This window comes from Physeter macrocephalus, chromosome 21, assembly GCF_002837175.3.
Source record: "Physeter macrocephalus isolate SW-GA chromosome 21, ASM283717v5, whole genome shotgun sequence".
Lineage (NCBI taxonomy): Eukaryota > Metazoa > Chordata > Mammalia > Artiodactyla > Physeteridae > Physeter > Physeter macrocephalus.
In genome coordinates, this window is record NC_041234.1 from 40,928,082 (window position 1) to 40,955,681 (window position 27,600).

Consider the following 27,600-nt stretch of genomic DNA (forward strand, 5'->3'; position numbering starts at 1 on the left):
GGAACACTCTTGCACTGCTGGTGGGAATGTGAATTGGTACAGCCACTATGGAGAACAGTATGGAGGTTCCTTAAAAAACTACAAATAGAACTACCATACGACCACTCTATTTTAAATTGCAACCTCCTATCTTTCCTTTATTTTTCTCCATTGTACCTATCACCATCTGACATACTATAACTTTTGTTTATTCATTTCATTTTATTCTCTGCCCACCTGTGGAAATAAGTAAGCCCCAAAAGGGCAGGGATTTTTTTTTTTATCTTGCTTATTCACTGTCGCACCCTCAGAACCTAGAACAGAACCTGGCATATGATAGGTACTCAATATTTGTTGAACCAAGGAACACCATCTCTGCCTTCTGATATGGAAGGACTGTTACAGGGCAAAGGGGGTAGATAGCAAACAGGATCTGTGTGGCTCCCAGGGACTAAGCTAGGCCTATTCCAGGTCAATATAAGTAGGGATATCTTAGGTATTAAAACTGCCCCAGGATTCTACGTTAGGGGAGATGAGCAGGAGCAAGACAGATGTTGTAAGAGAAATTTAAGCATCAAAAGGGAAAGGGTGAGGAAAGGACCACAGCCTGAGATTCTGTGTTCTCCAACCCCTCATTTAAGGATGTAGAAACTGAGGCTCTGAGAAATCAAGTTTCCATCAGTTGCAGGCCAACTAAAGGGACTAAAATCTTGGTGTTCTAAATTCTAGGACAGTGAAATATATTTTTTTCTTCCATAAGGCAGTATTTCATGGCAGGATAATTTCTGGAAATATTTGTGTTTGTTTGTGTCTGTTGTCCCTCTCTGTCCCCACTCCCCATTCTCCTGCTCCATGGAGGTAACCAGGCCTTTGAAGACCTCTTGCAAGATGGATTTCACAGTATAGAAACCAAAGCAGACTGAAGTCACTGAATCTATCATTCTTTTATAAAAGTATGACAATCCCATTGAAGATATATAGTCATAAAGGAGAAGGAAAAGCCCAGAGAGAAAAAAAAATAAAATAAGAGAGATCCCTACCACTCCCAGCCCCACCTGGAAAGGGAGAGCTCTTGAGTCTGGGGCAGTAGAGAAACACAAGCACTGCTTAGGGCAGTGCCTCAAAGATGGGGAGGAGATGGCTCTAAGGTACCCAGAGGGAGGCAGGATCTAGGACCTCAGGGCTCTCAGCTTCCCTTCCCTCACTGCTGGCATGGAGAATGAGGGTATCAGTGGTGAATGGAATAGATTAGAGATTAGTTGCCCTTGCCTTAATTTCTGGGTAATCGAAGTACCCCTTGGATTCCAGTGCCACCCTTGAGTGGGTCCCCAGTCATGACAAACATGGAATTTTCTGCTTCCCTGCTAGGATGGGAGGTTTGGAGTCAGAATTCAGTTACTTTAAATAAAACAAACAAGGACTATTTCTTGCCCACCCACATCTGAGTTTGTGGATGGAGATGGATGCCTATTCCATTTTCAGCCTCTTGAAGGACATAACATTACTTTTAATCATAGCATTTGTGGACAGGCAGAGCATCCACTTCCTGTTGGCACTGGGTTCTGCAAAGGAGCCCTTGGGAAACCTCATGAGGTTCTCGATGGGCTGGGAGAACCACATAGAAAATATGCTCAGGCATCCAGAAGGAGGAAGTGGAAAAGGAGAGAAACTGAAGGAGCAGAGGAGAGCAGCCTTTAAGAGCCCATCAGACAGCAATTATTCTTCCAGAGAATAGACTGTTTCCCACTGTGGCTATTAAGTGATTTGCAATTAAGTAACTCTTCATGAGGCAATGCTCCAATTGATGGTGAAGGTCTGAGTGGCCAGAGGCCAGTTCTCCAGGCTCATGTCTATTGACTCATTCTGCTATTCATCATTTTTCCCAGACTGCTTATTAGCAGGTTTAAGTGGGAGGAGGGTTGGGCCCACCTGGCTGGGAACAATTCCCAGAGATCCATGGCTGGAGGTGGGAGTGGGGGAAAGGGGTTGCTCCCTGGACTCACAAGGGCCTCTGACCTGGGCTTGGAGCTGGGAAGCTAGGCTGGGCTCAGTGGGATAAGGAAGCAGCCAGAGGTCCCTTTTAGCTTTAGGATGCTCTGACTTTGGGCCTGCTGCTGGGAACATTGCTGGGATTCACCCCTAGCACCCATAATGTATATTGTAACAGCAGCTTCACTACGACAGAAATAGCAGGAGATTTGAATTCTAGTGATCTGGTTGTGTGAACTTTGGCAAGGGTCTTAACCTTTCTGAGGCCCTGTTTTCTTATCTGAAAATGCAGATAACAACAATGTTGACCTCATACAGTTAAGGTAAGGATTACACAAGATAATGTAAAGTGTCTATGGCCTGGCACACATCAATGATATTATTATGTGTTTGGGAAATTATTATTATTAATCTTTCTCTTCCACCACATCTTCCACCCCAGCCTGCCCATCCTCTTTCCCACCCTGATTTGCAGTCAATGTTCTAGATCACCATGAGCAAGTCATTTCACTTCTCTATGCCTCCATTTCCTTACCTGTAAACTGGGTATAAAATCATCTGTTCTGCCCACCTGCTTCAGGGGCCTTTTAGAAGAAAATGGAGATGGAAGGAATTTGCAGACTAGAAAGTGCTACCACAGGTCACGTGCTCCTATTGGCTAGGTTTGGCTCCCGAAAGTCATGCAGGCCAGTCAAAGTCTAGGAATTATCCAGAAGAGGAACACAGTCAGTAGGGCCCAGAGCCCAGTCAGGGTGGGGGCAGTGGGGAGCTAGCAGCTTGCCCACAGCATCCTCCAAAAGTCTTGCACAAAGTTCTCTTCTCTACAGGGTTTCCATCTGCTCTAAACAGAAACTGGGAACAAAGGCAGCCCATTTGCTAGGCACAACCCCAGCCCTCAAGCAGACCAGAGAATAGCACTAGAGCTGACCGAGCCAGTTTTCTTGATGATCTAAGGAAGGTCTTAGGAGGTTCCCTCCACCAATGGCCCTCTCTAGTATTGCAAAGGACTCCCCAGGAGGTCACAGTGAAGGTAGCTATCAGTCACAGCAGAACAGGAAGAGGAGCAATACATCAGTCATGTCGGGTACCACAAAAAGAACTCCCCCCAAGGCCAACTGAGTTAGAATCAGTGTGGGGAGTGCTGGACTTAGGTAGTTGACAAAGTTCCATTGGTCACTCTGAGGTAGCCCAATCTTCTGTCTTGCATACAGAAACTAGTGTAGTCAAATCTATGCCCATGCCACCCGCATATTGTTGTTGGGGAAACAGACTCAGAAGGAGAAGGGATTTGCCCAAGTCCTCATAGATTAATGAGGGGCAAAAATTAGGGCAGAAGCCCAAGCCTCCCTGACTCCATGACTCCCGTGAATTTCCAATGGATGTAATAAGGCCTTCCCAGAAGGTCTTGCTCCAAAAGCTCCCTGAGCAGCTACAACACTCTTCTTCCTTTCATGAGCAGCCCAGGGCACAGAATTCCATTTCTATACATTATCAACTACCCTCCCAGGATGTTCTCTTTTCTCCCTTGGTAATTTGCTTCTATTTTGGCTTTGCTTGATTCACGAGGTCCTGGGGGCCAACAAGCTTCTTATCTAGTCTGAAAAGGGGCCCCAGGGAGCCTAGCAGCACTATGCACAGCACTTTCAAGCGGCTGCTATTTCAGGCCTTCTGGCTTGTACATGGCAATTGGGCAGAACTCAAGGAAGCCCACCAACAGGTGCCAGACGCCCTTGCTTACCAGGGGCCAGTGGTAAGAGTTTGGATTAGAGAAACCTGAGCCATTAGCACAATCACCTTCTCCTGTTTGATGGCACAGGTAGGCCTTTATGTGGGTAATAGAAAAGGGAAGGTGATTACTGTCTAGGCTTGGACAGGCCTGGATATCAGCATATGACACAGGTGACTGAGTTGTTGCTGTGACATCTGTTGACCCATGTGACATCTGTTGCTGGTGGCAACAGATGAGATGCCTTGCAATAAGGGGCAGAAGCCACATGTTCCCCAATCATCCCCACAGCTGAATAGGTGGGGCAGTCAGCTGCCTGGCCAGCATTTCTGCCCATAGGCCTAGGTAAAGGATGCTATTCCTTTCAGGTTGGCCTGAGAGTCCCACCATTAGATGCATCCTTTTGCTGGAGCCATCAGTAGGAGGTCCACACCTCTGCCTCCTGGCTGGTGGGGAAGCCAGCGCACTTACATGAACTGAGGCTAATTTCAGAAGTGCTAGCCAGCCCCCAGGCAGGTCTCAGGGCATGGATGGTGTGATGGAGAACACATCATCAGACTGAGATGCAGGGCATGGCTTGGATGAACTGAAGTTTCCTCTACTTTCAGTTTCAGCTCTGGCTTCTGTTCCCCCTACTTCTTGACTCCCACACACCCCCTTGCTTTTTTCATTTCCCTTCAAGGGCAAACCCAACAACCATGGGTCACAGGCATGTTGCTGTGGAACAAACCACAAGAATGCATTTTAGTGACTGGGGGTCCCTTTTGAACCCAGTTTATTAGCACTCAGCAAAAGAAATATTTGTTACAAACAGGCAGTGCATCAAGATATCCAGATGTCAATGAGAACTAGGATTGGAGAGGTCACAATCCAGGCAATTCCATGATTGTCTCAGGGATAGGGAAGGGGAAGCTAGGGCACATCCAGGGGCCATTCTCCCCTTTTTGCACTGGGAGAGAAAGAACTCTTACACCTGGGGTGAGGATGTACTGCAGTTTCCAATTTCTTCCCTTTGTCCCCCAGCCATTTTATTTAACATGACCTAAATATACATTCCTGGTTTCTCCACCCCCCCCCCGTATACATCAGGGAAAATAAGCACCAATAGTAACAAGAATAATAATTAAAGCCCTGCCTCTCAGTAAGCCCAACCCTCACACATATACACGCCATGTGGATTTTCTTCTTTGGAGTGACTATAGGATAGAAAAGTAGGGATCAGGCCAGCAAGCCATCACCCTAAAAGTCACTGTTCCCCAAAGTCCCATCCATGTGTGAGCTGGAGCAGGGCAGGGGAGTGGGAATGGCGGCAGAGGAAGAGATTCCCCCAAAGCAGCAAGAGGGGTCAAGGAATTCCCCAACGTCTCTTCTGGGCGAATGTCACAATCAACTGAGCTCCTGGAAAGTCCCATGTAAGGGTTTCCTCAATGAGATGGCCAATTCCTGATGGTTCAAGCATCACTTCCATCTATCTCCCCCAGCTTCTTGGGGAGAGGGGGAATAGTTGAAACCCCCTGCCCTCCTCACTGGGTGGAGAATGTCCCCAAAATGCTCCTTTGGAGAAACTCAACATGACAAATAGCAAAACGTGGGCACTCTGGTTTCAAAACTAGAGCACAAAACATAAAGAGGAAAGAGAGACAGAGACAGAAGGTCTATACACGGGTAAGGGCAAGGTCTGAAAGAAAAAAATAAACCATAAACGACACACTGTCTACCAGGTTCCACATGCCTGAGTCACCTGGTATTTGTCTTAGTACCTGGACATCTTCTGCTGTCCCTATCATGGAGGGAGGGTATGGACAGTACGATACATCAGGGATGGGGAGAGGGGAAAGAGCGAGAGTCCTGGGCAATTGAGATGCCAGCCCTCTGCACAAGCAGCAGCAAGTTTTGTGTCATCTTCGTTTTGTCTAAAACTGTAAACAGCACCGCTTAAAAATAAAATATATCAGAAAAGAACAATTGATAAACATTGTTTTCCATGAATATAAAATGCAAACAATACAAAAATAGATAATTGACTTTTGATATATATATATTAAAAACAACTTGGATGCAACATACACATGGGTAAACTTGAAGTCTCCCTGCTAAACCCCCTATGCCTCCCTCTAGCTATTGGGCCCAGGGGCCGAGGGCAGGTGGGGTGGTAGCACTGGCAAGGGTGGGAAAGTCACTGGCAGCAGGATGAGGGGAATGCACCCTGGGTGTGGGAAGCTACTTCCCTACTTGGTACAGTACTGAGGAAGAAAGACTGGTTTTGACCAAAGCCTTTAGCCCAGGAGGCTCATGGACTGGTGCCCAAGCTGAGTCCAGACGATTGGGGCAGGCCCTAACTGAGCCCCAAGGCAGGACTTCCTTGAAGGTGTTAAAGCACTGAGAAACTGAGAGCCCTGGGAGAGACCTTCTAGGTGGCTTTCTCTATCCAGTCACTGGTCCCCTGAAAACCAGTCTCATTTGAGAATTCTCAGGATCAGAGCTATCTGACACTACATAAGCCTGCTTGCTGGGTAGCAAGATAAGAGCAGTCACCTTCTCTCAAGTCATATCTTCCCTTTAAGTCATATCCAAAAGCATTATCCCATGACCTTGCAGTGCAGAAATGGTGTTCATTTGTGGACTTGATATCTACACATTTAGTAGTCCGGGACATATTTGGTGTTAGCTAAGCAAACACTGGCATATGCTTGGGGAGAGGCCTGGAGCTTGGTTGGCTCTCCCAGTGTCACCCTGTTCTGTCCTCATGAGTCCCCAGCCAGTCTTCCTTCCTCTTCTAGGCTGCAGCTGGGATTCAGCCATGAACTGCTTGGATCTAGAGTGAGACTCAAAGGAGGCTGCTTCTGCAGCCATGCACCCTGACTGCCTTACTTTTGCTGGTGAGGATCCTGTCTCTGAGCTGGCCGGGACAGTGAAAGGACTTGCAGGCAACAATGTTTAAACCATGAGCTGACGCTCAGTCCTAAAACTTACTGTGATATGCGACCTTCCAAAGCCCAGCAAAGCATGTCAGGGCTATGACTGCCCCCTGCAGAGGTGGCACCTCTTGCTGCCCTTTTGTTACAGAGGGCAGCTCTCAGCCCTTGGCCAAAGGCTGACAACCTACTTTTTCTCTTCTCAGATAGACTCAGCAAGCTCTGGAGGTTGGTGATGGCTCTACCTGCTGTGGCTGGCACAGTCCACATATAAACAGCAGTTAAGGCTGCCATGAAGGACAAGCAGAGACAGAAGAGGCAAGTGGTGGGTTTTCCCCTGTTGTAAAGGCATTTGGTGAGTGTTTCCTGCCTGCCAAACAGCCAGGCCAATTTCAGCCCCACCCTCCCAGGGCAGCTTTGGTGAGAGGCCAGAATTTGGGCACTTCTCTCCTGGAATGCTGTGCTAGGGGTGAGGAGGGCATTCCTCACCCTCTTTGATTCTCCAGCTCCATGACTAATGCATTTCTTCACAATGCAGACAAAGTCAGCCTGGAGAGCTGGTCTGGGTCCCTTGAGTGTTGGTGTCAGTGCCATGCAAATTAATGTGGTACTTCCAGGGGTACAGCTTCTACCATCCAGGTTTGCTCTTTGTGGTGAGGGGCACTGGGCCAACCCCAATCTGAGAAATGGTAACAAAGACCAGCACAGACACATCCCTTGTCCAGGTGGCGGTTTGCTCACAGTCATCTTGACTTGGGGGGCCAACAGCATCTGTTCCTAAGCTAAGTTGCCATATCTTGGGAATAGCAAGAGCCCTGTTTACCACTTCTTTTAACAGGCATGGAGATGGGTGGGGGATAGGGACAGGGTCAAGGGAGCAAGGATCAAAATTTCGGTCAACATATCCAGGTAAAAAATGTTCCATATACCATTTCCAATAAAGAAATTTAAAAGGAACCCTCTCATGTTGGTGATTAATGAGGTAGAGCCTAGCAAGATTAGCCAGTTGCAATGTTTTCCTGACAGCAACTCTTCCCCACAAATATTTCCAAGCTAGTTTAACATGAAAACTGTGTGAATGCAGAAGGGAGGGTGCCATTCATTCCATAAAGGGCTGCAATCAGAGTCCTTCCGCTTGGCAGAGTGAGGGCAGGTCACAGTCTTTTCTCTCAAGAAGCACGGTCCTTTGATGATGCTAAGAACTTGGCTAATTGGAAAATGAAAGGTCTTTAGAGAGCCTGGAACAGCAGCCTAAATGCCCTTGGTGTCCTGTCTCTTGGGAATGCTAGCATGAAGACTCTTTACTGCGTCCAGTGAAGGGGTGGGCAAGGCTTAAGGAAGTTTTTGTCTTTGGGGGGGAAGAAATTTTCCCAAAAGAAGCTGAGTTGCCATGAGCTCTGCAATGTATGAAATCCTCTCTCCTGATGGGTGGACAAATGAACCTCCTTTTTCTATCCTCTTGCAACCTGCAAAAACCCCAGCCCCTACAGCCAAGCCTAATTTAGGCCGCTTCTCTTCCTGTATATCAATTAAAAGAATGTAATGAGATAATAAAAATTTCCTTTGGAGGAAAAAAGAACCAAAATTCAAAAGCATCTGCAATTCAGGCAGTCACAAGCTTGAAGAAACAAAGAAGGAAAAAATCCTATCATTCCAGAGCTCAAGACTTATGGCAGTGTCTACAATAGAACCCTATTTTGTCTTCTGTTTGCAACTAGATGAATTTGATCACTCCATTAAGGGAATTAGCGTTTTTGTCTTCAGCCCAAGCTGTAGAAGGCCAGGTTAAAAGGCCCTCATCTGGTTATGATGCCAAAGTCCACAGCAATAGGCAGTGAGACATATGCTACTTGATCCTCTCTGAGGACAGCTAGCTGGGGCTAATAGATTATATCATCTGATGTAATGGTGGCAGCTATGCCAAGACCAAAGGAAGTGGGGGTGGGGGGGATCTGTACCGTAATTTCACATTGCTAACAGCAAACAAGCTCCCTGTCCCCAAGTGGGAGGCAGTGTAGATGCGGCTGCTCATCAGTGGTTCATCATTCACTGGGTGGAGAAGTGGCGGAGGGTGCTAAGGGTTCAGTCTGTGTCAAGGATGCATGCTATATATATATAATCACTACCTTGGCAACTGGAATAGGCACAAAATTACAGCATCCCAAACCCTGCATGGGTCACAAGAAAAAGTCCCAAAAGTAAAAACTGGAGCACAGCAGCAGCAGCAGCAATCTCCCAGGGCAGATGTACTTGAGCTGAATGTGGCCACAGATGGCAGACAAGGGAAGTGGGAAAAAAAAGGTGAAAACTCATAGGAGCTTTCCTTGGCCAAAAGGATTTTCAAGTTAAACAGCAACCCCCACCCCCCACCCCTCTGCCCAACCCTGATCCCCATTCACATGCTTGGGCCCCATGCCCCCCACTCCAGAATTGATGATGACTACTCAGCTAGGTTTCCATTCATGGCAGTGGAGGAGTGGCTGGTGGGGAGAGAGGCACCTTGCTCGGCCCCCTCCTTTGACAGGTCAAGGCTGGAAGCCCCATAGTGAATGGGCTGAGGCTCTGGGGGCTCAGGCCGGACCCTGGGCAGCTGAGGGATGCCATGGGTAATGCCTACAGGCTTGGCCTGGGGCAGAGGGCTGGGGCTGAAGCCTCCGGAAATAGAGGAGCAACTGGGCTCATCAACAGGCAGCAGCACATCTCGAGGCCTGGCCCTCGGACTCTGGGAGGCCTTTGGCTGGAGGTTATAACAAGGGCCCATGGGCAGGGGTAGGTGCGAAGGTCGAGCTAGCTGAGACTTGGATTCCCCAGGTGCCCTTGGCTCTGGCCCTGATACTGACAGCAACATTGACATGGCGACAGGAGATATGCAACAGACTGCCTGTCCATATAGAGACTGGCTGGAAGGCCCATCCAACTGGCTAGGACTTATTCCTGCAGGGCCTGGCCCTACTGCGAGAGGACAGGGAGCCCAGGCAGGCCAGTCGTAGGTCCCTGGAGGTTCAGTATAGAGGGACAGGGGACTGTCTCGGCCCCATTCTTCCTCCTCTTCTTCTTCATCTGAATCTTCTTGCTGAGGCTGAAGCTCATCAGACTCCATGTAGCCCTGGCCCAGGTGAGAATTGGAGAGCTCCAGCTCCAGGGTCTCAGCAGTGTCGAGGGAGCGGCTCCTCCTGTTGAGGGCCATGGCAGCAGGTGGAGGACGAGGGTGCATGCCAGGCAGTCCCAAGTATCGAGGGAGACTGCTCACACCCCAGGGTAGGCCTTGGTAGAATCGGCTGTGGTAGTTGTTGAAGGCGCGTTTCTGGTAGTAGCCCAGTTCAAAAGCTTCCAAGGAGGCTGCAAGGTCTTCATCATTGTGGAACTCAGGATTTTCTTCACACTTGCCTTCCCCATCCCGTTCCACATCAGCGATGTCAAAGGTCACCATGGGGGGCAGCTCAGGGAGGTTTTGAGTGAAGGATGAGTCAGAGTCAGAGCTGCAGGACATGCTGGAGAAGAGGTTCCCATTGCTGGTGAACTCCACAAGGGCCTGAGAAAAACTCACAGTGGCATTCCCTTCCTTCTCAACCTCCTCTTCCTCTGGCTCCTCAGGGGGTGAATAAGTAGGGTAAGCCCTCCTGGGAGATCCTCCAAAATTTCCTTCTTGCATGTCTGGCTCAAACATAGCATCACTCTGGAAGAGCTGCATCAGGCAGGTACTTTGATCTTTCTTGGAGCAGGTTCCCTCAAAACGCTTCTCCAAAGGACGGAAGTCCCTCCAGTCTGGCTCACTGCTTGCAGTGGCAGGGAAAGCTGAGGTGGTTCCTCTGTGGGAAGTCTGAGAGGCCCCTGATGCCCCTTCCACCAGGCCCATCACTGACGGCCCTAAAGGCCTCATCTGATACTCCATGATGGGTTTCTCCTGCCGGACTTGGACCTCTCGAGCACGGACCTCTCGGCCACAGGCCTCCCTGGCATAGGCATCTCGAGCTCGGGCCTCTCTGACATAAGCTTCCCAGGCGTGGGCCTCCCTGGTGTGAGCTTCTTGGGTGTAGGCCTCCCTGGTGTGAGCCTCTCGGGCACATGCCTCGCGGGCCTCTCGCTGCTCCCGCCGAAGCTCCCAATATAGCAACTGTTTCTGGATGGTCACTAGCCGTTCTTCCTCTGTCTCCATTGCCCCAGGTGGCCGAGAGGAAGAAAAGGGCTCAAAGTTCAAGAAGGGGTCAAACATCTCAGAGCTGTGACCATGGAGGTCATAAAGGCAGTCATCCCCAGGTGGGGAGTTCTCAAGACTATCATCTGGCTCATAGAACTCATAGAGGGCATCGCCACTATAGCTGTCTCGGGGCAAGCAATCCCTGCGGTCAAGCCCCAGGGCCTCACCTGAATCATCCTCAAGTCCAGGTGTGGTGGAGTCATAATAACCCTCATCACTATTGGGGGCAGACTCTTGCTGATCGCTCTGAGGAGTCAAAAGGTCCCCAGGGGCTAGGCCAGCATAAGGCCTAACTGGGTCAAGGAGCATGTAACCGAGGTGGCCTGGGGATGTGGTGGGATGGTAGCTTGGATTTAGAATGGGCCTTGGGTACACCTGGGAACTTGCCCACAGATATTCTAAGTCATCATCTTCTTCCTCCTTGACTTCCTCTTCTTCCTCCTCTAATTCCACCTCCTCTTCCTCTTCTTCCTCGTCATCATCATCAGGCAAGGCCATCTCCTCGCCCCCTCCTTGGTAGGTCACCAGGCAGGAACTTCGTTTGGTCCCATCTCGGTTGGCCCTCTGGCCTCCAGAGGCCATGCTGTCTGTCATACTGTCCATGTCCTGTTCTGCTATTATGTCACCACAACCTGTCAGTGAGTCAAAACTTTTCAGGGATGTGACATCCCCAAAGAAGAGGCTCAGCTGGTCCCCCACAGGGCCATTGGGTGGATTTACCTCTCCTGCCACAACCTTCTCCCCTGTTTCTGGGCTATGGGGCTCCTCTGGGCCACTGGCTTCAGGGGCAGGTTTGGGCTGCAGGAGTGCTGAGGCACAGGCCTCCATGGTTTTTTCTGGATCTTTGCAGACTATCTGCTCAGTGGCTGCTGGAGAAGTCTCTGGTACTGAAGAAACTTTTGGCCCACGGACATCTTGGGATTTGGCATTTTCCTTTCTTGGAGCTTGGAGGGTCTCAGTGTGGGACAGAAGGGCTGAGCTCACATGCTCATGAGGCCTGCCTCTGGCCCCCTCAGGCTCCTTGGCTCTTGGATCACTTTGCTCAGCCCCAGAGACCTTGCTCTTCCGGTGACGGCGGATACTGCTGAAAAAACCTTTCAGGCCTTTTTTTGGCTTGGGCACAAAGGGAGCCTTCTCAGCCCTAGCTTTCTCTGTGGCTCCAGCCACAGACGTCTTGCATCTGGAGTCTGTCTCCAAAGATCCATGGGCACTCTGAGAGCTGGGAAGTCTGCAGGATGACTCAGGCAAAGGTAAGGAGAGGCCATTTCCTTCACTGAAAATGTCTTCAGGGCCATGGACTGCTTCACTCAGGCCATCGTGGGTCTTGCTCTTGCTAAGACCCTTTTTAGAGCTGCCTTTCCCAGAACCTTTGCTTCGTCCCCCTCCAAAGAAACTAGGCAGGGTACAGATGCTCTTCTTGCCACCAAAGAGTTTCATGGCAGTTTTCTTCAGCCTACCTGGGCCAGATGAGGGTTGCTCTGATGCTGGCCCTTCTGTCATCTCAGCTGCCTTGTTCTTGGCTCCTTTCTCTGCCCATTGGTCCTGGGTATCCACAGAGACTGCTGTTCCCTTGGCCTGAGCAGCTTCATCCTTTTGGGTCTCCATGATGGTGGGGACAACTCAGGTATGTTCAGCTGAAAAATGCAGCCTTCTGGCTTCTGGGCACTGTTATAACATCATCAGTCAGGAAGCATCACAGTTGGGGCTGAAGATGAGAGAGACAAAGACAGAGAGACAGTACTGGTGAGCAAGCAACCAGGCTGGGTTTGTTTTCACAGGTGTCTGTGGTTTCAGGCTTGAGTGGAACCAGAAAGTAAGAGAAAATGTAGGGAAAATCTTAATGCACTCCATATGCTTGACTTGCTGGGCCAGCATCCTCTGGGCCCCAAGACAACAAAACCCTACATTGAGCAACAGGCAGCCATCACCCCTACCCCACTAGCTGGGTCCACTCACTTCAGGTCACCTTAAGCTCAGGGGAGCACTGGGCAGGGGGAACTGCAGATATGAAAAAGGCCCACGGTGCTATTGGTCATGAGAGGGATTATCAAAGGAGGTGGAATAGAGAGTCAGGAAAGGCAGAAGGGAAGTCAACTCTTATGACACAGAATTTTTGAAAAGCATCTGGCAAAATAGCCCACTAAGTATTCACTGGGTTCTGCAACATCCAGGCCTCAATTTCACATTAGCCAGGGCTCTCACTGACATTTTGCCTTGGGCTGGGTAGAAAAGTAGACCTGAAGTTTCACCTTCTTCCCCAGTCTCCCTAAATTGCCTGTAGGACCATGCTCAGACCTTCAAAAGCTCAGAGTAGGAGCCTTGCAGACCCACATTCCAGAGCTGCAATCCAGGATCAGCTAAAATGGCATGGTAGCCTTGGGGCAAGGCACTCTCCGGGATTCAGTATCCTCTGTCCAAGACACCTAGAAATACCTCCCTGTCATAGTGGTTATGTGAGGGGTAGGTCTAGGTCAGACTCTATAGTGACTGTCCTGCTGGGAACAGATTTTTAATGTGGCCCTCAGTAACTGAAACTTCCAAGTTCCACTTTAGAACCATGAGGCAGACTGTTTCTTCTCTGCTCCTTTTGTTACTTTGGCCCCCACCTAGCTCCCTATCTAGAAAGGGAACTCCTTGAAGGCACAACTCCACATGATTCATGTCCCTGGTCTGGGAGTTAGGCTCTCAACAGCTATTTAAATAAATAAACCTGGTACAACAGGGAACTCTACTCAATGCTCTGTGGTGACCTAAATGGGAAGGAAATCCAAAAAAGAGGGGATATATGTATACGTATAGCTGATTCATTTGCTATACAACAGAAACTAACAAAACATTAGTTTCAATATGCTAACATACAGTAAAGCAACTATACTCCAATAAAATTTTTATAAATAAATAAATAAATAAATAAATAAATAAATAAACAAACCTGGTGCAAGACACACCCTTCTGGTCTAAGCTCCCAATCCTCTAAATATCCAAATGTCACAGAGATGGAATAAAAAGAAGAGCTAGCCAGCACCTACCCCAACATATCCCCCTCCCCAACCGCACTGTCTGATGTATTCATTCCAGTGACTACAACTGATTGACAGCTGGATCAGTGACCAGCCTGCTAAAACCCAATGACCCCTCACTGGAAAGTCCCTCACCACTGTCCCCTCTCTGTAGGGTAGCCGCCAGCAGATAAGGAGCTTGGGTAGGGAAGGGAGGCAGAACAGCTGCTGGGAGCCAGAGAGAGAGAAGGAGAGGCAAGCAACACTGTTGTCCTAAGAGCAGCTAGCCAGCACATCAGCCCTGTGATTGGTTGCCACGGTAATAACACTCACACACTCACCTGCAGTGAAACTAAGGATCAGCACTGGAGGTGGAGAGAGCCTGGCAGCTACACTCTGGCCTCTGACCTCTGACCTCATTAGAGGAACCTTGCTGGAGTCCCTGATCTTGTCTAGCAAATATTAACTTTGTGCCTTGTGCCTTGTTTGGCCTAACACTTGAATCATCAACGTGATCCAGGCTTCCATCAGGGGTTCTGCAGAACTGAATATTAAACTAGGAGTAAGATAATGGCTGGTTATCCAGAAAATAAAAGAAAGAAAAAACTCATCTGATCCCCTCTCTGCAGAGATCTGTATTGCCATTTGCTCAGGTTAGGTTTTTGTTTTTTTGATTCTGTGTGACATACTTTAACATGGCATTGTTCCAGCTCAGCCCTGTAACTGATAGGCCCACAATAGACAGTGCTACCCCTGAAATACACAATCATACACACATACACTCAGAGTCCTCTGCCCCAGGGTCTCATGGGAATAAGGGCCCTATCATCTATCTGAATCACTCATTTTCCAGAGCACAGATGTTTTTACCTCAGTCCTGAAATTACTGACAGTGTTGTCATTATGGTGCTGGGCATTGAGGAGATGGGGTGGCAATAAATGGAGTTATTTGTGAAATTCTACTCCCCTCTGTGGAATTCATGAAATGAACCTCTCCAGAACATTTGGTTAAATGATAGTTATTAAGCTCAGTGCTGCCAGAAGGGGAAACCCCAGTTCTTGCTTTTGGGGATCCCCTAGGCTAACAGGTAGAAAAACCTATATATAACAGTCTGAAGGCACAATATGATGCAGGCCTTAGAGAAGAGTCCCCATTATTGCTTAAGCAGAGTGTTGAAGTATCATTCTTCAGACCTTGTGATCATATCCCAGGAGAAACTTGAAAGGTAGAAAGATAGCTCCTGGGCTCAGAAAAGCTGCCTTGATAAGGAGGCATTCAATCTGGGCCTTGTTGGACAGGAGTGAGTAAAAACGGCAATTATTTAGGGGAAAGGATGGGCAAGACTAGTCATCAAGGAAGACCAAGGGCTAAGTGAAAAACCTTATGGGCTTACCCATCCTTGTGAATCAAAGGCTTAATTGTCCTACTGGTTTTGGAACTGGAATTCCTGTGAACAGAAGAATTAGGCAGACTGAATCTCAAAGAGGGCTGCTTTCCAGAACCTTGATGCCTTGACTTGAGGGTAGTCCCTTTGGGCTTTCTCTTGCCCTTGCTTCTGTGCTCCGTTGGAGTAGAGGCCAGCCCACCGCTCTCTACATTGTCCCCTTCCCTGTCATAGGGATCTGCAGTATGTTGTGGAAGGAGCCATGGGCCACAGGGCTGTGTTGCATACCATGCCAAGGGACCATGAACAGGCCAAGGCACTCCTCTGAGCCTTGGGTGCTTGTGAAATGGAGATCAAGATAGTTCCCCTATCTACCCCCTCTATCTCCCCAGTCTACTGCAGTAATGTGAGGTTAGATGGGATAATGGAGACCAAAAGCACTTTGTAAACTGTAAAGTGCAAAGCAAATGAGAAAGGTTGGCATTACCGTTATTTCAGGTCAGATCCCAGTTTCTTAGGAAGTAGTAGACCATGTGTAAAAGGCCACTCATTTGAGAAAGTCATTCATTACAGGAAGTCCAAGGGACTAGCTGCCTTGGCTCATGCTGAGGAAGAGCCAGGTGTGAGGGGATTTTAAAGACATGTTCGTGGATTTATACAAAGTCCTCCGTTAAGGGCAGTTTAAAAAGCCCTCTGTGTATGTGGTGGGAGTGGGTGAACTAGGCAAGGTTGTGTCCCTGGGAATGAAATTCTCTTCCCCCAGCTTCAGGCTTTCCTCCTAACTAGGCCCAGGGTTATCTTTGCTGGCAAGGACCAGCCTTGAAACTATGCTGTCTCCTACCTCCCTGCCTTGTCCCTCCCAGAGCCATGTACCCCACTCATAGTGTCTCTTCCCTGTATCCCCCTGCAAGACAGTAGGACAGGAGGTGGCAGGAATCACCCATAGCTAGTAGCCCCCTAGCCCAGCCCCACCTAGCCACTTCTGGCCCAGGCCCCTTCTCCATACACCTTACTACCTCACCAGGTCCCAATGCTGTCCTTCCCCAGTGGGTTATGCTGCCTTTATTCGGGACCACAGAGTACACTGGTCAGGAGAGTGAGGTGGGGCAGAAGGCAAAGGGGACAGCAAAGGGACAGATTCTGCAGCTCCCCCAGGCTGAGGCTGGTTCCCTTCATGGTTCCTGACAAGAAAGTGGTCCTGCTAAATGCAGAGCCCCTCCACCCTTAGGTTTCTCAACCTGTATGGCTGTCTAAGTTTCAGGTGGACTGGTGGGTGAGGGAACCCTCTAAGGCTACTCTGTGGTCCCTGGCAGGGGCCACTTGCTACAGCTGTTGCTAGCATGGCCAGAATTGGGCTGTGGGCATCCCTGCTCCCGAGGCCAGCCTCAGGCCATTCTCGGACCAGTGAAAGGCTAGGTCAGAGCTAGGGCAGAGGTTCTTTCTTCTCCCCTCCTCTCAAAATACAGGCAGGAGACCAGTCACAAACCTGCCCCAGGAATCCTTCTCGATAAGGAGGAAACAGCTCCACCAAGTCTTAAACATTCTGCTCCCAGCCCTATTTCCTGGGGCCAGCTCAGCCAACTTAGAGAAGGCTGAGTTCAGGGAAGAAGTGTGTGGTTTATACAGTAGCTCCAGAGGCATGGCCTCAACTAGTCACAGTTTCCCAGACCTCCTCCAAGAAGTTTTCCTGGGAGCAAGCCCACTCTGGGCCCATCCTGCCCTCATGTATGTGGGGGAGGGTGGTCTAAGGAAGGAGTAGTAAGGACAGGAAGCCCAGCCCCCCACTCCCTGAGAGTCAGCCAGTTCTGCACTGTAATCAGCTCTGCCTACCTGGGGGAAATCCAGCAAGTTCTTTCAGTTTCCCCAACTGGAAAATGATGCTATTAAGAGTGCCTACCTCTTAAAGCTATTTTAAGGAACAAAACCGATGTATATAAAGTACCAAATAAAATGCATTATATAACAGAGGATCAAAAACATGGCGACTAGCTTTATATGTATTTTATTCAAACTATAGTTGGACAGTTTCTATCAGCAAAACTACCTCAGTCAGGGTTGACTAAAGTGCTCCCCAGTGCTCTAAGGGTATGTCACCAAACCTCCTTGGGCCTCAGTTTACCCAAATGGTAAATGAGGGTGACTGTGCAGTTATCTCACAGGAGACTTTAGTTGTTCTTTTAGCCAACCTTTGACATTCAGGAACTCAAAATGTTGCCTCAAATCAGCTACTGGCTAACAGCTCTGGATTATCTGGGAATTTCAAGTAGCCGAGTTCTCTAGCCCAAGCCAGAAAGGTCAACAATTCAAACTCAGCTAAAGTACCAGCATCAAAGGAAATGCAAATCAATGGATGTCCTTTATCCATTCATGGTACTTACCAGCTTACAAAGTATTCCCCACTTCCTCACTCCCCATTTCTCCTTCCCAGCAATCCATTAATCAGTCCTGGTAGGGGATGGTAACTTCTTGTCACAGAAAAGGAAACTGCCTAGGCTTGGGAAAAGACTTGCCTAAGGTCACACAGTGGGATGATGACAGAGCCACACCAGTTTCCAGGCCTCTTTGAGTCCCAATTCTATGCCATTCTGCTGCACCGTTCTGGCCCCTAATCAAAGGAAGAAGACTGAGAGTAAGGACTGTGCAGGTTCCCCTTACACCTGCAAGAGCCATCATCTCCCCCTCCCATCACACTCCTGTCCCAACCCAGCTGAGCCTTCTCTGAAGCATTTCCAGTCCCCACTGGCTGCCACTATCTTGGCCCCACCTAGCACATTCCAGAAAGCCTGCTGACTTCAGAATCCAAGAGCTGCCAACCCAGCCTGTGGCTGTTCTCCTCATCAGCAACCCCACCATCACTACTCCCAAACCGTGGAATATGTTCCTCTACTCTTCTTTTCCTTGGGATATAAGTTTGAGAGGCCAAAAAAAAGGTCCAAACAGAAACCTGCCAGTGGGGACAAAGATAAGGGTAAAGACAAAACAGGGACAAAGAATCTGAGCTATTATTTAAGGAAAATGATCTATGAGATTTGGAATTTGAATCAACCATTTCTAAAGCCTACAGCCAAAGTCTACTCTCAAAACCATTTTTTTCAGGACCTGAAGGAAGGGCTGTCTAGCTTGGTATTCTTTGGTGGAGCTGTAAAGGCAGCTGGCAGAGCCCCACCCAAGCTATCCCTGAAACCACTCCTCCCTTAATTTGCAGGCTTCCTGAGGGGCACCTCTTCTCAAGGGGGCATCCCACCAACTCTAGATGCAGCACAGACCCCAAACTGGGCCCTCTAGCCCCTGCTCCTATTCCCCCACCACTAGTCCGTCAAATGAATTAACATACTCAGCCTTGGGCAATTCATTCTGGCAGGCCTCAGTCTGTCTTTTCATTTCTCTCAAGGCACCCTCCCTCATCTTATACAGTAGTCACCATATCTAGCACAAAGCAGGAGCTCAAACAACGTTGGTTCAACTGAATTCTAATTTAGCTGGAGTTTGTCAGCCCAGAATTAAAATGCCAGCTTCATCCCTTTCAGGCTGTGGGATATGAGAAAGTGGCCTAACCTTTCTGAAACTCAAACGCCTTATCTATAAAATGAAGAAAATGCTACCTACCATGTAGAATCGCAGTAAGGATTAGAGATGATAAATGTAAAAGACAGATTATTTGCTAGGTACCAAGCAGATGTTCAATAACGTCCCCTTGTGATGGGGCCTCTTGCAGCTACCTTCTCCACTCCAGCTTGTCAGATTCCCCCTCACCCCTCCCGGTCCTATGAGGATGACAAAAGCATCTTAGCAGAGTTCCCTCTGGTTCCTCCCTGCCATGACACTGAAATCCCACCCCTTGCCTCCCCATTTCCATCTCATCCATCCTGCACACCCTTGCCAGATTCATTTTCTTACAATCCTGATTTCAGCACATCACTCCTCTACTTACCAAATATTCCGCATTGCCTACAGGATCAAGGCCAAACCCCTTTGCTTGACTTTCAAGACTTGCTCTCTGCATGCCCTTTGCAGGTTTCCTTGCAAAGGAAGGAAACCTTCCTTTCCTTCTCTGCCCCTTAGCTTCAGCCCCAAATATACAGGGGCTTCTCCAGTCTGGGAGGTGTGGTCACCCAGACACTGCCTCTCCCTAGAAACAGGCCTTCCTGGTGAATCTTCCTGATGCTCCATCTTTCTCCTCAGGCTGCTGAGGCTGCCTACCCAACTTGCCTGGAATGGTGGGGGCTCTGGGAGCCACCTAGTTGCCACTCCCCTCTCAGGTTCCCAACCCCCTTAGAGAGGAATGTATCCAAGGAAGCTGTCATGCCTGCATCATAAGGCTTCCACTACGTCAGTACTAACCCAGCAAGGGTGAGATCAAAGACAGGCACTACCTCCTTCCATCCCTGTTCAGATGAAAAACAAGAGAGGACCTAACCCCAGGGAAACAGATTTGACAAGACAGCCAAGGAAAGCCTTCAGAGGAGCAGCTGGGTGGAGTGAACAATGGAGACTCCTGACTTTCCTATGTATCCACCCCTCTGTATGCACCATACCCTATGTGAGAGACCAGGTAAGGAAACTGAGGTTTGGTGGGGGAATCAGGATCAGTGTGCTTAGAGAAAGAAGCCTAGAATTGGGGGCCAGGAGCTTTGTGCTCTCATGTAACCTTGGGCAAATAAATCCCTTCCCTGTTCTGAGCCTCTGTTTTCCCATGTAGGAATGGGAGATTGGACCGGGGATCTGCTTCCCCCAGGATGCATGAGAAGCTGGGGAAAGGGCGGTCCTGTGTCCAGTTTTCTAGTGGCTGCTGAGTCAGGAGGCATGTTGAGGGAATGGGATGTTGGGAATCCTAGGCTTCACTGGGAGGCCTGGATGCCTAGCTAGTTGGGTCCACTGCAGAACAGAGGTGTACTGTGGCCCAGCCTCACTCCTCATGCCTCTCACTTCTACCCCCTGCAAGCCTACCCAGCATTTTACTCTTTCTGAATGCACGAGGCCTAGCCTATGAATATTTCACACATATACAGAGAGGAGGGGGACCACAACTGTCTGGGCCTAGCCCTCTTCCGAAAGAGCTGCAGCCCCCAGCAGGGAGGGCTGAGGAGTACTGGCTAGAGAAGAGGGGTTAGTATCTGCTTCGAAACCCAGCAGGGGGGAAAAAAACCTGTAGGAGATAAAAGCAATGAACGCTCTGCAGCAAGAAATGTAGATCAAAGGGTCGCAAAGCTCCCCCACCCCCACCCCCTGCAGCACCACTATGGCTGCCTCTGACTCCACCAAGCTCCCTCGGGCCATTTCCTCCATTGTTCATATTATCCCCTAATCCCAAAAGGGGAGGTGCAGGGGAGCAATGCACCCTCACTCGGCTGGCACCTGCACCTCCGCAGTGGTTCTGGTTTCCCTGCCTGCCTTGCTAGTGATATACTTACGCATGCACAGGTTTGAAAAATAAGACCAAGGAGAGGTGAAAAGACTCTGTGATTATTTAATTCAGAGAATAGAAGTTGGAGGTGGAAGAGATGGTTTAATGCCCATGAAATCTCCAATGAATTGTTAAGCAGAAGAGCAATTGTGGCCAGCTGCTCTCAACCCCACCCCCCAACACACACACACACACACACACACACACACACACACACACACACACACACACACACACACACACACACACACACACACACACTTGGTTTAAGCATAGCGTGAGAGGCTCAGGTTAGATCTGAGAAAGAACTTCCTGGCAATGAGATGGGTAACCCAGGAATGAATGACACAGGAAGGCTATGAAATGCCTCCTCCGAGGGCTTTACTTTTATCACCTAGCCTATCTGCCTGGTCAGGATTTGAGGCAGGGGCACTGATGAAATAACACTGGGCATGCCCTCTTGTAGCCCATCTGTAAATGAGGGGGCTGGAAGCCCTTCTCCCTCTTTGATTCTACAAGCAAGCCAGACTTGTTGCTATTTCTCTCATTCCCTTCCTCCCCTGGTTCAGAGATTGTAAATGTAACAGTTCTTGAGGAATTTTTAACACCTCCATTATACTAGGAGAGAATCACTGGACTGCCAACTTCTTTCAATTACCTCCCTTCCTGAAACTTTCAGGCCCTGACAGGCTGTAGACCAAGACTAAAATGGAAGAGACATGCCAGGGGAGGAGTTTCTAGCAAGCTAACTTAGCATCCCTTCACTCTTGATGAATGGGTTAGGTAAGATGAGGGGTTAGTTAATGCAATTTGTGCTGATTTGTGTTGAATGGAGGCAGCTGGAGACAGTGGGATACAGTGGAGTCACTGCACAGGAGGCAGCAGCCTCTCCCTAAATGCTGTGTGACCTTAAGTAAGTCCCTGTTGCTTTCCAATGCCTCAGGATTCCCATCTGTAAACATAGGTGTCCAAACTGGTGCTCCATGAAGGCCTGTCCAGCTGGGAGAAAAAGGATCAGCAGAGGCCTGAGGGACACTTAGCCTCCACCACGTTGGTATGTAGGCTCCAGGCTCCCTCCTTTCCCCCAACCCCCTGCAAGGCCAAAGAGAGGCTGACAAGATAGTTTCCCTCTAGAGATAGCCTGTCCCCCAGTTCTTTCAGATCCAAAGGTGACCTCTTACCTGACCAATTTATGGTGCTCTTCCTATGCCTTTCTAAGACCCCATTCTAAAACCCTTTCTAAAATCCCATTTTATTGTGGCATGTTTACACACAAAAAATATTAAAACCTCCCAATTCCCCATTCTTTGATGGCTCCTTCCTCCATTCCCCCAAGATCAGATCTTCATTCCACAACCTGGCATTTGGGAACCCCACCACCTCTGGGCCCCAACCTACTTTCTACCTTACAGTATCAACCAGAAAAGACTGTCACTGCACTCAGCCTGCTTGCAAGCCACCCCCTCCTACTCCTAATTTTGCTTATACCACTATCCTTTGCCTAACCAAACCCCTCTAATTTCTGGAGGCTTCCCAGGACAATTCCCCTGTATATACAGATCTCTCATCTCTCTCCATGGTAGTTTGCTTCTAGACTCATGAATCAGCAACCAAAGGTAGTGTAGTCTGGGGACTGGGCAGTCCAGGTCCTGAGCTTATTGAAGGGGGACATCATGATTTATTTACTTTTAATTTTAGATACAACCCACCCCCCTTCTCAATCTTCATTAAGTATACTCAATAAATATCTGAGCTTTCAGTATCATTTTTCTAATCCTTTTCATATGAACCAGGACAAGTGCCAGTTGGAGAGGTAAAGGTCTTCTCCAAAGCTTTACAGACGGCAAGTCGTTCTGGAGCATTCATTAACTGCTATGCATTGCTAGGCTTTGAGGGGATTGTGGCTGAGATCCTGGTTTCCTTTACCCCCCTGAGAGGTTCTGAAAGAACCCAAACATCCATATCAGGGAGACAAAGTAGAGGCAGGGAAACTCAATTATAATTTGTCTCCTATTATAATTTAAGCCCCAAAATGCCCAAGGGATGCAGGCAGCCTGGAGGAGTTCTGAGAAAGAAGAGGTCATCGTGGACTGCAAGAGACAGGCAGGAAAGGCACTGAGGAGATAGGCCCAGAGCTGAGAGGGAAGAGAATTTGGACAGTGCAGGGTGAGTGGGTTTGGGTGTGGGGAGGGAGTTATATAGGGCAGATATGTTAGGTGGCTGTTGGTTTGAGGTAGTGCAGAGGACATGTCCAGCTCTGGGCCAAGGATGCCCAGCTGCAAGTAGGGGGACTGTATTGGTGCTTGGTCAAAGTGAGAGGAGGTGACTGTAGTGTAGTATCTGCAGTCCTGGCTAGTGTCACAAAGGTTCCCAGCTAGCCTTCCCTTAAGTGAGGGATTTATTGGGTCTCACTGTCTCCTCTCAAAGGTGCCTAGGCTTTGCCTGGGCCCTGCAGCCCACAGAGTTCTCCACCCTCAGAGGTGGGTCAAATGTCCAAGAAGAGCCTTTCAAGCCCCTAGGTAGCTCCCTCCCTCTTGTTCCTCAGAAAGGCCTAGAGTCTATAGCCAGAGGCACACAGCGGTGGATGGGGCCGAATGAGCGGAGCTGCACTCACTTGGGGAAGGGGCTCTGCTGGAATCACCAAGGGGTGGGGTGCAGAGTCCAACAGCGCAGCACCCTCCACCCAGCCCAGATGAATGCAGCAGGCAGGCAAAGCTGCAGAGGGAGATGTAAGTGTGTGAGGGGCAAAGGCTCACCTTGACCCCGCGGCCCGTGCCAAGACAAGTCTGGCCAAACCGAGGCCGGCTCTGCGGAGCCAGTCCAGCTGCCGCCTGGGCTGTGGCGCGCCTGGAGGGCACAACCCCTCACCACCGAAAAGCCTAGGCAAAGTCCAGCGGTCACCAGTGTCAAAGGTGTCTGCAGCAGACAATGACAGCGGCCTGGCAGCCTGGGTATTTTAAGTAACTGCGAAGTTGGAGGGTTTGGCTGCCTCTAGCTCTCTCACACACACCCAAATGGTTCATTCCCTACTACAATAATTGCTCCCTCGGCCTCTGGCACAGAACACCCTCCCCCCAACATACACACACACCCCACCATGCTTATCACTATTTTTAAACCGTTGGCTGGAGAGAAAAACGCGGCCAGTGCCCTCCAAGGGGAGAGGAGGCGAGGCGGGGGGGCGGGGGGTAGGTGGGGGACACAAAGCGGCCTTGCAGCTCTAACCCAAGGACTAGCTTGAGCTTCTGCCCTAACGCAAGGTACAGCGAGAGCCGGGTTGCCAGCCCGCCTGTCCGCGGGGCGGGGGGGGGGGCACCAGATGCGCCCGGAGGCCCAGGAGCAGGGGGAGCGGCTGTTGGGGCCTCAAGGCCGAGGTTCCAAAGGGAAGTGAGCAAACCACAGGCCCAACTGAGCTCCCCCAGGGAGGGGGCAGACAATGTAGATACCCCAATCCACGCCAAAGTAAGTACCGGTCGGGCCCAGCCTAGCGCGCTGGCTTCGTCCCTAGAGGACAGGGAGAGGCAGGAGATGCGCAGGGGAGGGGAGGGGCGGGGCGGCAGCCAAGCCGCTGGGGTGAGCAATACCCGCGTAACACAGCTGTTCCAGCTAATGTTCTACAACAAAGCTGTAAAGCTCCTGGCCTACAAATGCACCGCTGGGAGTGCTGGTTGGCTGCTCCCCTCCGGAGACCGCAGGGCAGCACGTGCGGGCCCCATCCCCGCCTCCCCCGAGAGCCCCAAGGCATGGCCCAGGATAGCCCGCCGGCCTGCCCACCTCTTCTCCGCCTCTAGCCGCGGTCGCTCGCGCCCAGGGGACACTGCTCTGGCCCTCACCGGACAGTCCTCAAAGCGGGTTCCAAAGGGGAGCGCAGAGCGGTCCGGATGCCGACCGGCCCAGCCCTTAGAGCTCCTCTCCAGGCGGCCAGAGCGGAGCACGCGAGACTGCACCGGACGGCGGGCAGGCGGAGGCTCCTGGCCGCGCGCAATGCTTACCCGGCCCGGTCCGGTTTCCAGCCCGCTTATTGTCTTTTGCGCCTCCCTGGCCGGGGCTGGAACCTTGGCTGCCACGGCTGAGAGCGTCGCCACTGCCGCCCCTGCCGCCGCCGTCGCTCCAGTCACCTCCTGCACCGGCTCCCCTACCCCAAGCTCTGGGCAGCTCCCCCATACCCTTCCCCCCGGACTCCACAGCCACAGGGTGGGGCATCGGCGCCCTGATTGGCAGGCGTATGGCCCAATCGCCACGGTGAGAAGGCGTTTCCCGACTCGCCCACTGTTTTCCTTGGTGCGTTTCTCTTTAAATGCAAATAAGCGCGGGCGTGGTGTTGGCAGGGGACGTAGAGGCTGCAGAACCCCTCGCTGGGACTCCCCACCCCCCCCCCACGCCGGGCTGGTCGCTGCTTGGCGACACCGCAAGCTCGAGGGGCCGGTCCCGCCCGGATGGGGCTCGCTGGAGCCTTGGAGCTCGGTTTCGATTTTGCATGCGTTCCCATTTCCGTGGCCGCGGTGCAATCGCGCTGCGGCGCCCTGGCCGCCGCCCGGCAGTTTATTCCAGAGCGAGAGGCCGGCGGGGAGAGGCGGGGGTGGAGAGGTTGGTGACTACAAAGCCCCTTGGCACCTTGCCGGGCCCATCCTTAGGCATAGAAACAGGGCCCCAGGGCACGCGCCCCTGGGCCGCGCCGAGGGACTCACCTGCCAGGAAAGCGAATTGCAGCGCCCGCGTCCCAGCTTCCTCCGCCTCTTCGGCACACTGGAGCCTTAAGAGACCATAGAGTCCAGCTTCCACCAGTTACTGAAGGGCCTGCTGCTGCCCAGAGAAGAGAAAGTGCTTCCCCAAGGTCACCTACCCTGCCAGCGACTGGGGCAGATTTGGAGTTCAGAACCCAGGCTCCCAGTCCAGGGCTGCTTTCACTTTTCTCTGTAAAGACCTGTTTTCGTGATTGACCCTCACCCAAATTTCCCAACTTTTACGGAACTTGAGGGGATCCCCAAAGTCTCTAGTGGCCTCCTCAACCTTTTAATGGTGAGCTAGGCTTTGTGCAGTTTCCTGTCCCTGAAAAATACGGATATTTAGAGAAAAATCTTGTCTGGGCCCAGACTGAAGGTCAAAGTTGAAGGTGGAGTGAGGAGGCCTTTACTAGCCTTGCCGCTAATGTGTCTGAGATGTGGCAGGGGGCCAGCCTGAACTTCGATGGTCTCTAACTAGCCTGAGAGCATTAAGTGGCATTGGTGGTTGCCAGGGCCAGGTGAGCAGAGGAAACAAAGAATCCAGTTCTACCACTAGCTCAAGAATATCCAGAAGGCCCAGCCCTAAAACTCTGTGGAAGTCTAAAAAGCAGGGGGGGTGGGGGTGGAGGTGTTAAAATTGAGGAGAGGGGAGGGGTTAGAGAACAATGCCTGCCATTTTTGCATTGCAGGAGGAGTGTTCTCTGCTGCTCTATTGGGTCCTGTCTGCCTTGAAAAGATCCAGCTGCTAAACTAGTAAGAGGAGGACTGCTGCCCCTGCATGTGTGGGGCACAGGAAGTGACATGGCTGCTAGAGCTGGGATCTGGCTTCGACTCTGCCTCAGAGTTGCTGTATGACCTTGGCCAGTCCGTTTTCTTCTCTGGGCCAGTCAATTACCCCATCTCCACAAGGAGGGGGTAAGACTGTTCAAGCTCACTGATGTCTTCCAACTCTGACAGTTCAACTCAATTCTTTTTATATTACGTGACTTTCCATGACATTCTATACATGGCCAACAAAAATCAGTATTTGAACATCAGACCACCTCTCCTAGTCCTAGGTCCAAATAAATGTAAGGGAGGAGGGGGCTGTGGCTAACTCATTGTGCAACTTTGTTGGGCAAGTGCCGCCTTCTCCCTAGCCTCAGTTTCCCCATCAGTATGGCTGGACTATAATGTTTCCCTGGTGCTGTGCTTTCCTGCTTTGCAAAGTCCTGATTCTCATTTATTGGACCTGATTTGGAGGTGTCTTTTTTTTCCCAGCACCTCCTTCATAGGCTTTCTCACTGCCTCATGCCTCTGGTTGCCTGCCATCTGTTCCCTTTTCACCCGGAGCCTTGATTCACTGGAGTAGACCAAAGATTACAATTTGGAGAAGACAGTTTCCAAATCTAGCCCAGGGAAACACAGGGCCAGGACAGTCTCAGCTGTGGGAACAGGGAGAAGAGACGTATAAAGTAGTCAAGTGGTGGGCTTGAAATAACCCTGAGGTGAGGGGGCACTGTTGCACGGCTCCTGTCACAGGAGCTAGTCCTCCATATCCTCTACCCAGCTACCAAACATTCTGCCACACCAGTCAGATTTGGGACTGATAGATATTTGACGTTGGGCTGGGCCCAAAATAAATAGGGTTTGATGAAAATGAAAGTAGTCTTTGACATGCTAAAGAGGTCTCAGCTGGGTGCCCTTCTTCTTGGTCCTGATATTTCTAAGTCTGATATTTCTAAGTCTCAGGTAGAGATTGTGTATGTACACATTAAGGTAGAAGGGATGTTGCGGGGGGGTGGCACAGCTCCTTGTTTGTATGGCCCACTCCTCCCCAGGGACAATGTATGGCAAGACCAAGTATGGACATAAACTTGTACCTCAAACTGCCTTCTTGAAGAGGGTGCCCTCCAGGCCCCCATTACACATGCTGAGTGATGCATGATCAACTTGTTTGGTCACTACAGGGGCTGGTGGTGGGGAGCAAGAATACTTTCTTGTCTTAAGTTTCTTCACCTCCAAAGTGGAGATAATCACTCTGCTGCTCAATACCTTGTTTCTGTGGTGAAAAGCCCATGAGAACAGATGTGCAGGCTGTGTGGAGGCAACTCTGTAAACTCAGGTAGACAGACTGATTCACATGACTACACTGCTCATTTCTTTCTTCACCAAATGTTCCATGGGCACCTCCTCTATGCCAGGCCTGGTGATAGGCATTGGGAGGAGTGGGTACAGTGGTAACATTCTGGGAGAAAGGGGAATCTGGCGATGGAGTTCTGAGAGGAGCTGAAAGCTAGAC

General features: G+C 50.3%; 1 protein-coding gene across 3 annotated transcripts in view; it reads right to left on the reverse strand.

The window, feature by feature from the left end:
* AMER1 (APC membrane recruitment protein 1) overlaps positions 1-24,739 on the reverse strand; it is a 30,802-nt gene extending 6,063 nt beyond the window's left edge. The window contains exons 1-2 of one of the 3 annotated variants that reach the window (XM_007122310.2): positions 24,588-24,739; positions 9,038-12,512 (exon numbers count right to left, since the gene is read on the reverse strand). In XM_007122310.2, the coding sequence (XP_007122372.1) occupies positions 9,050-12,412 (3,363 nt within the window). In that variant the 5' untranslated portion in view covers positions 12,413-12,512; positions 24,588-24,739 and the 3' untranslated portion in view covers positions 9,038-9,049. Of the gene's footprint in view, positions 1-9,037; positions 12,513-17,569; positions 17,632-24,587 lie in introns of those variants that run through there. The other 2 variants (XM_028482718.1, XR_008616337.1) reach the window with 2 other exon arrangements.
* Positions 24,740-27,600: the final 2,861 nt, after the last annotated feature.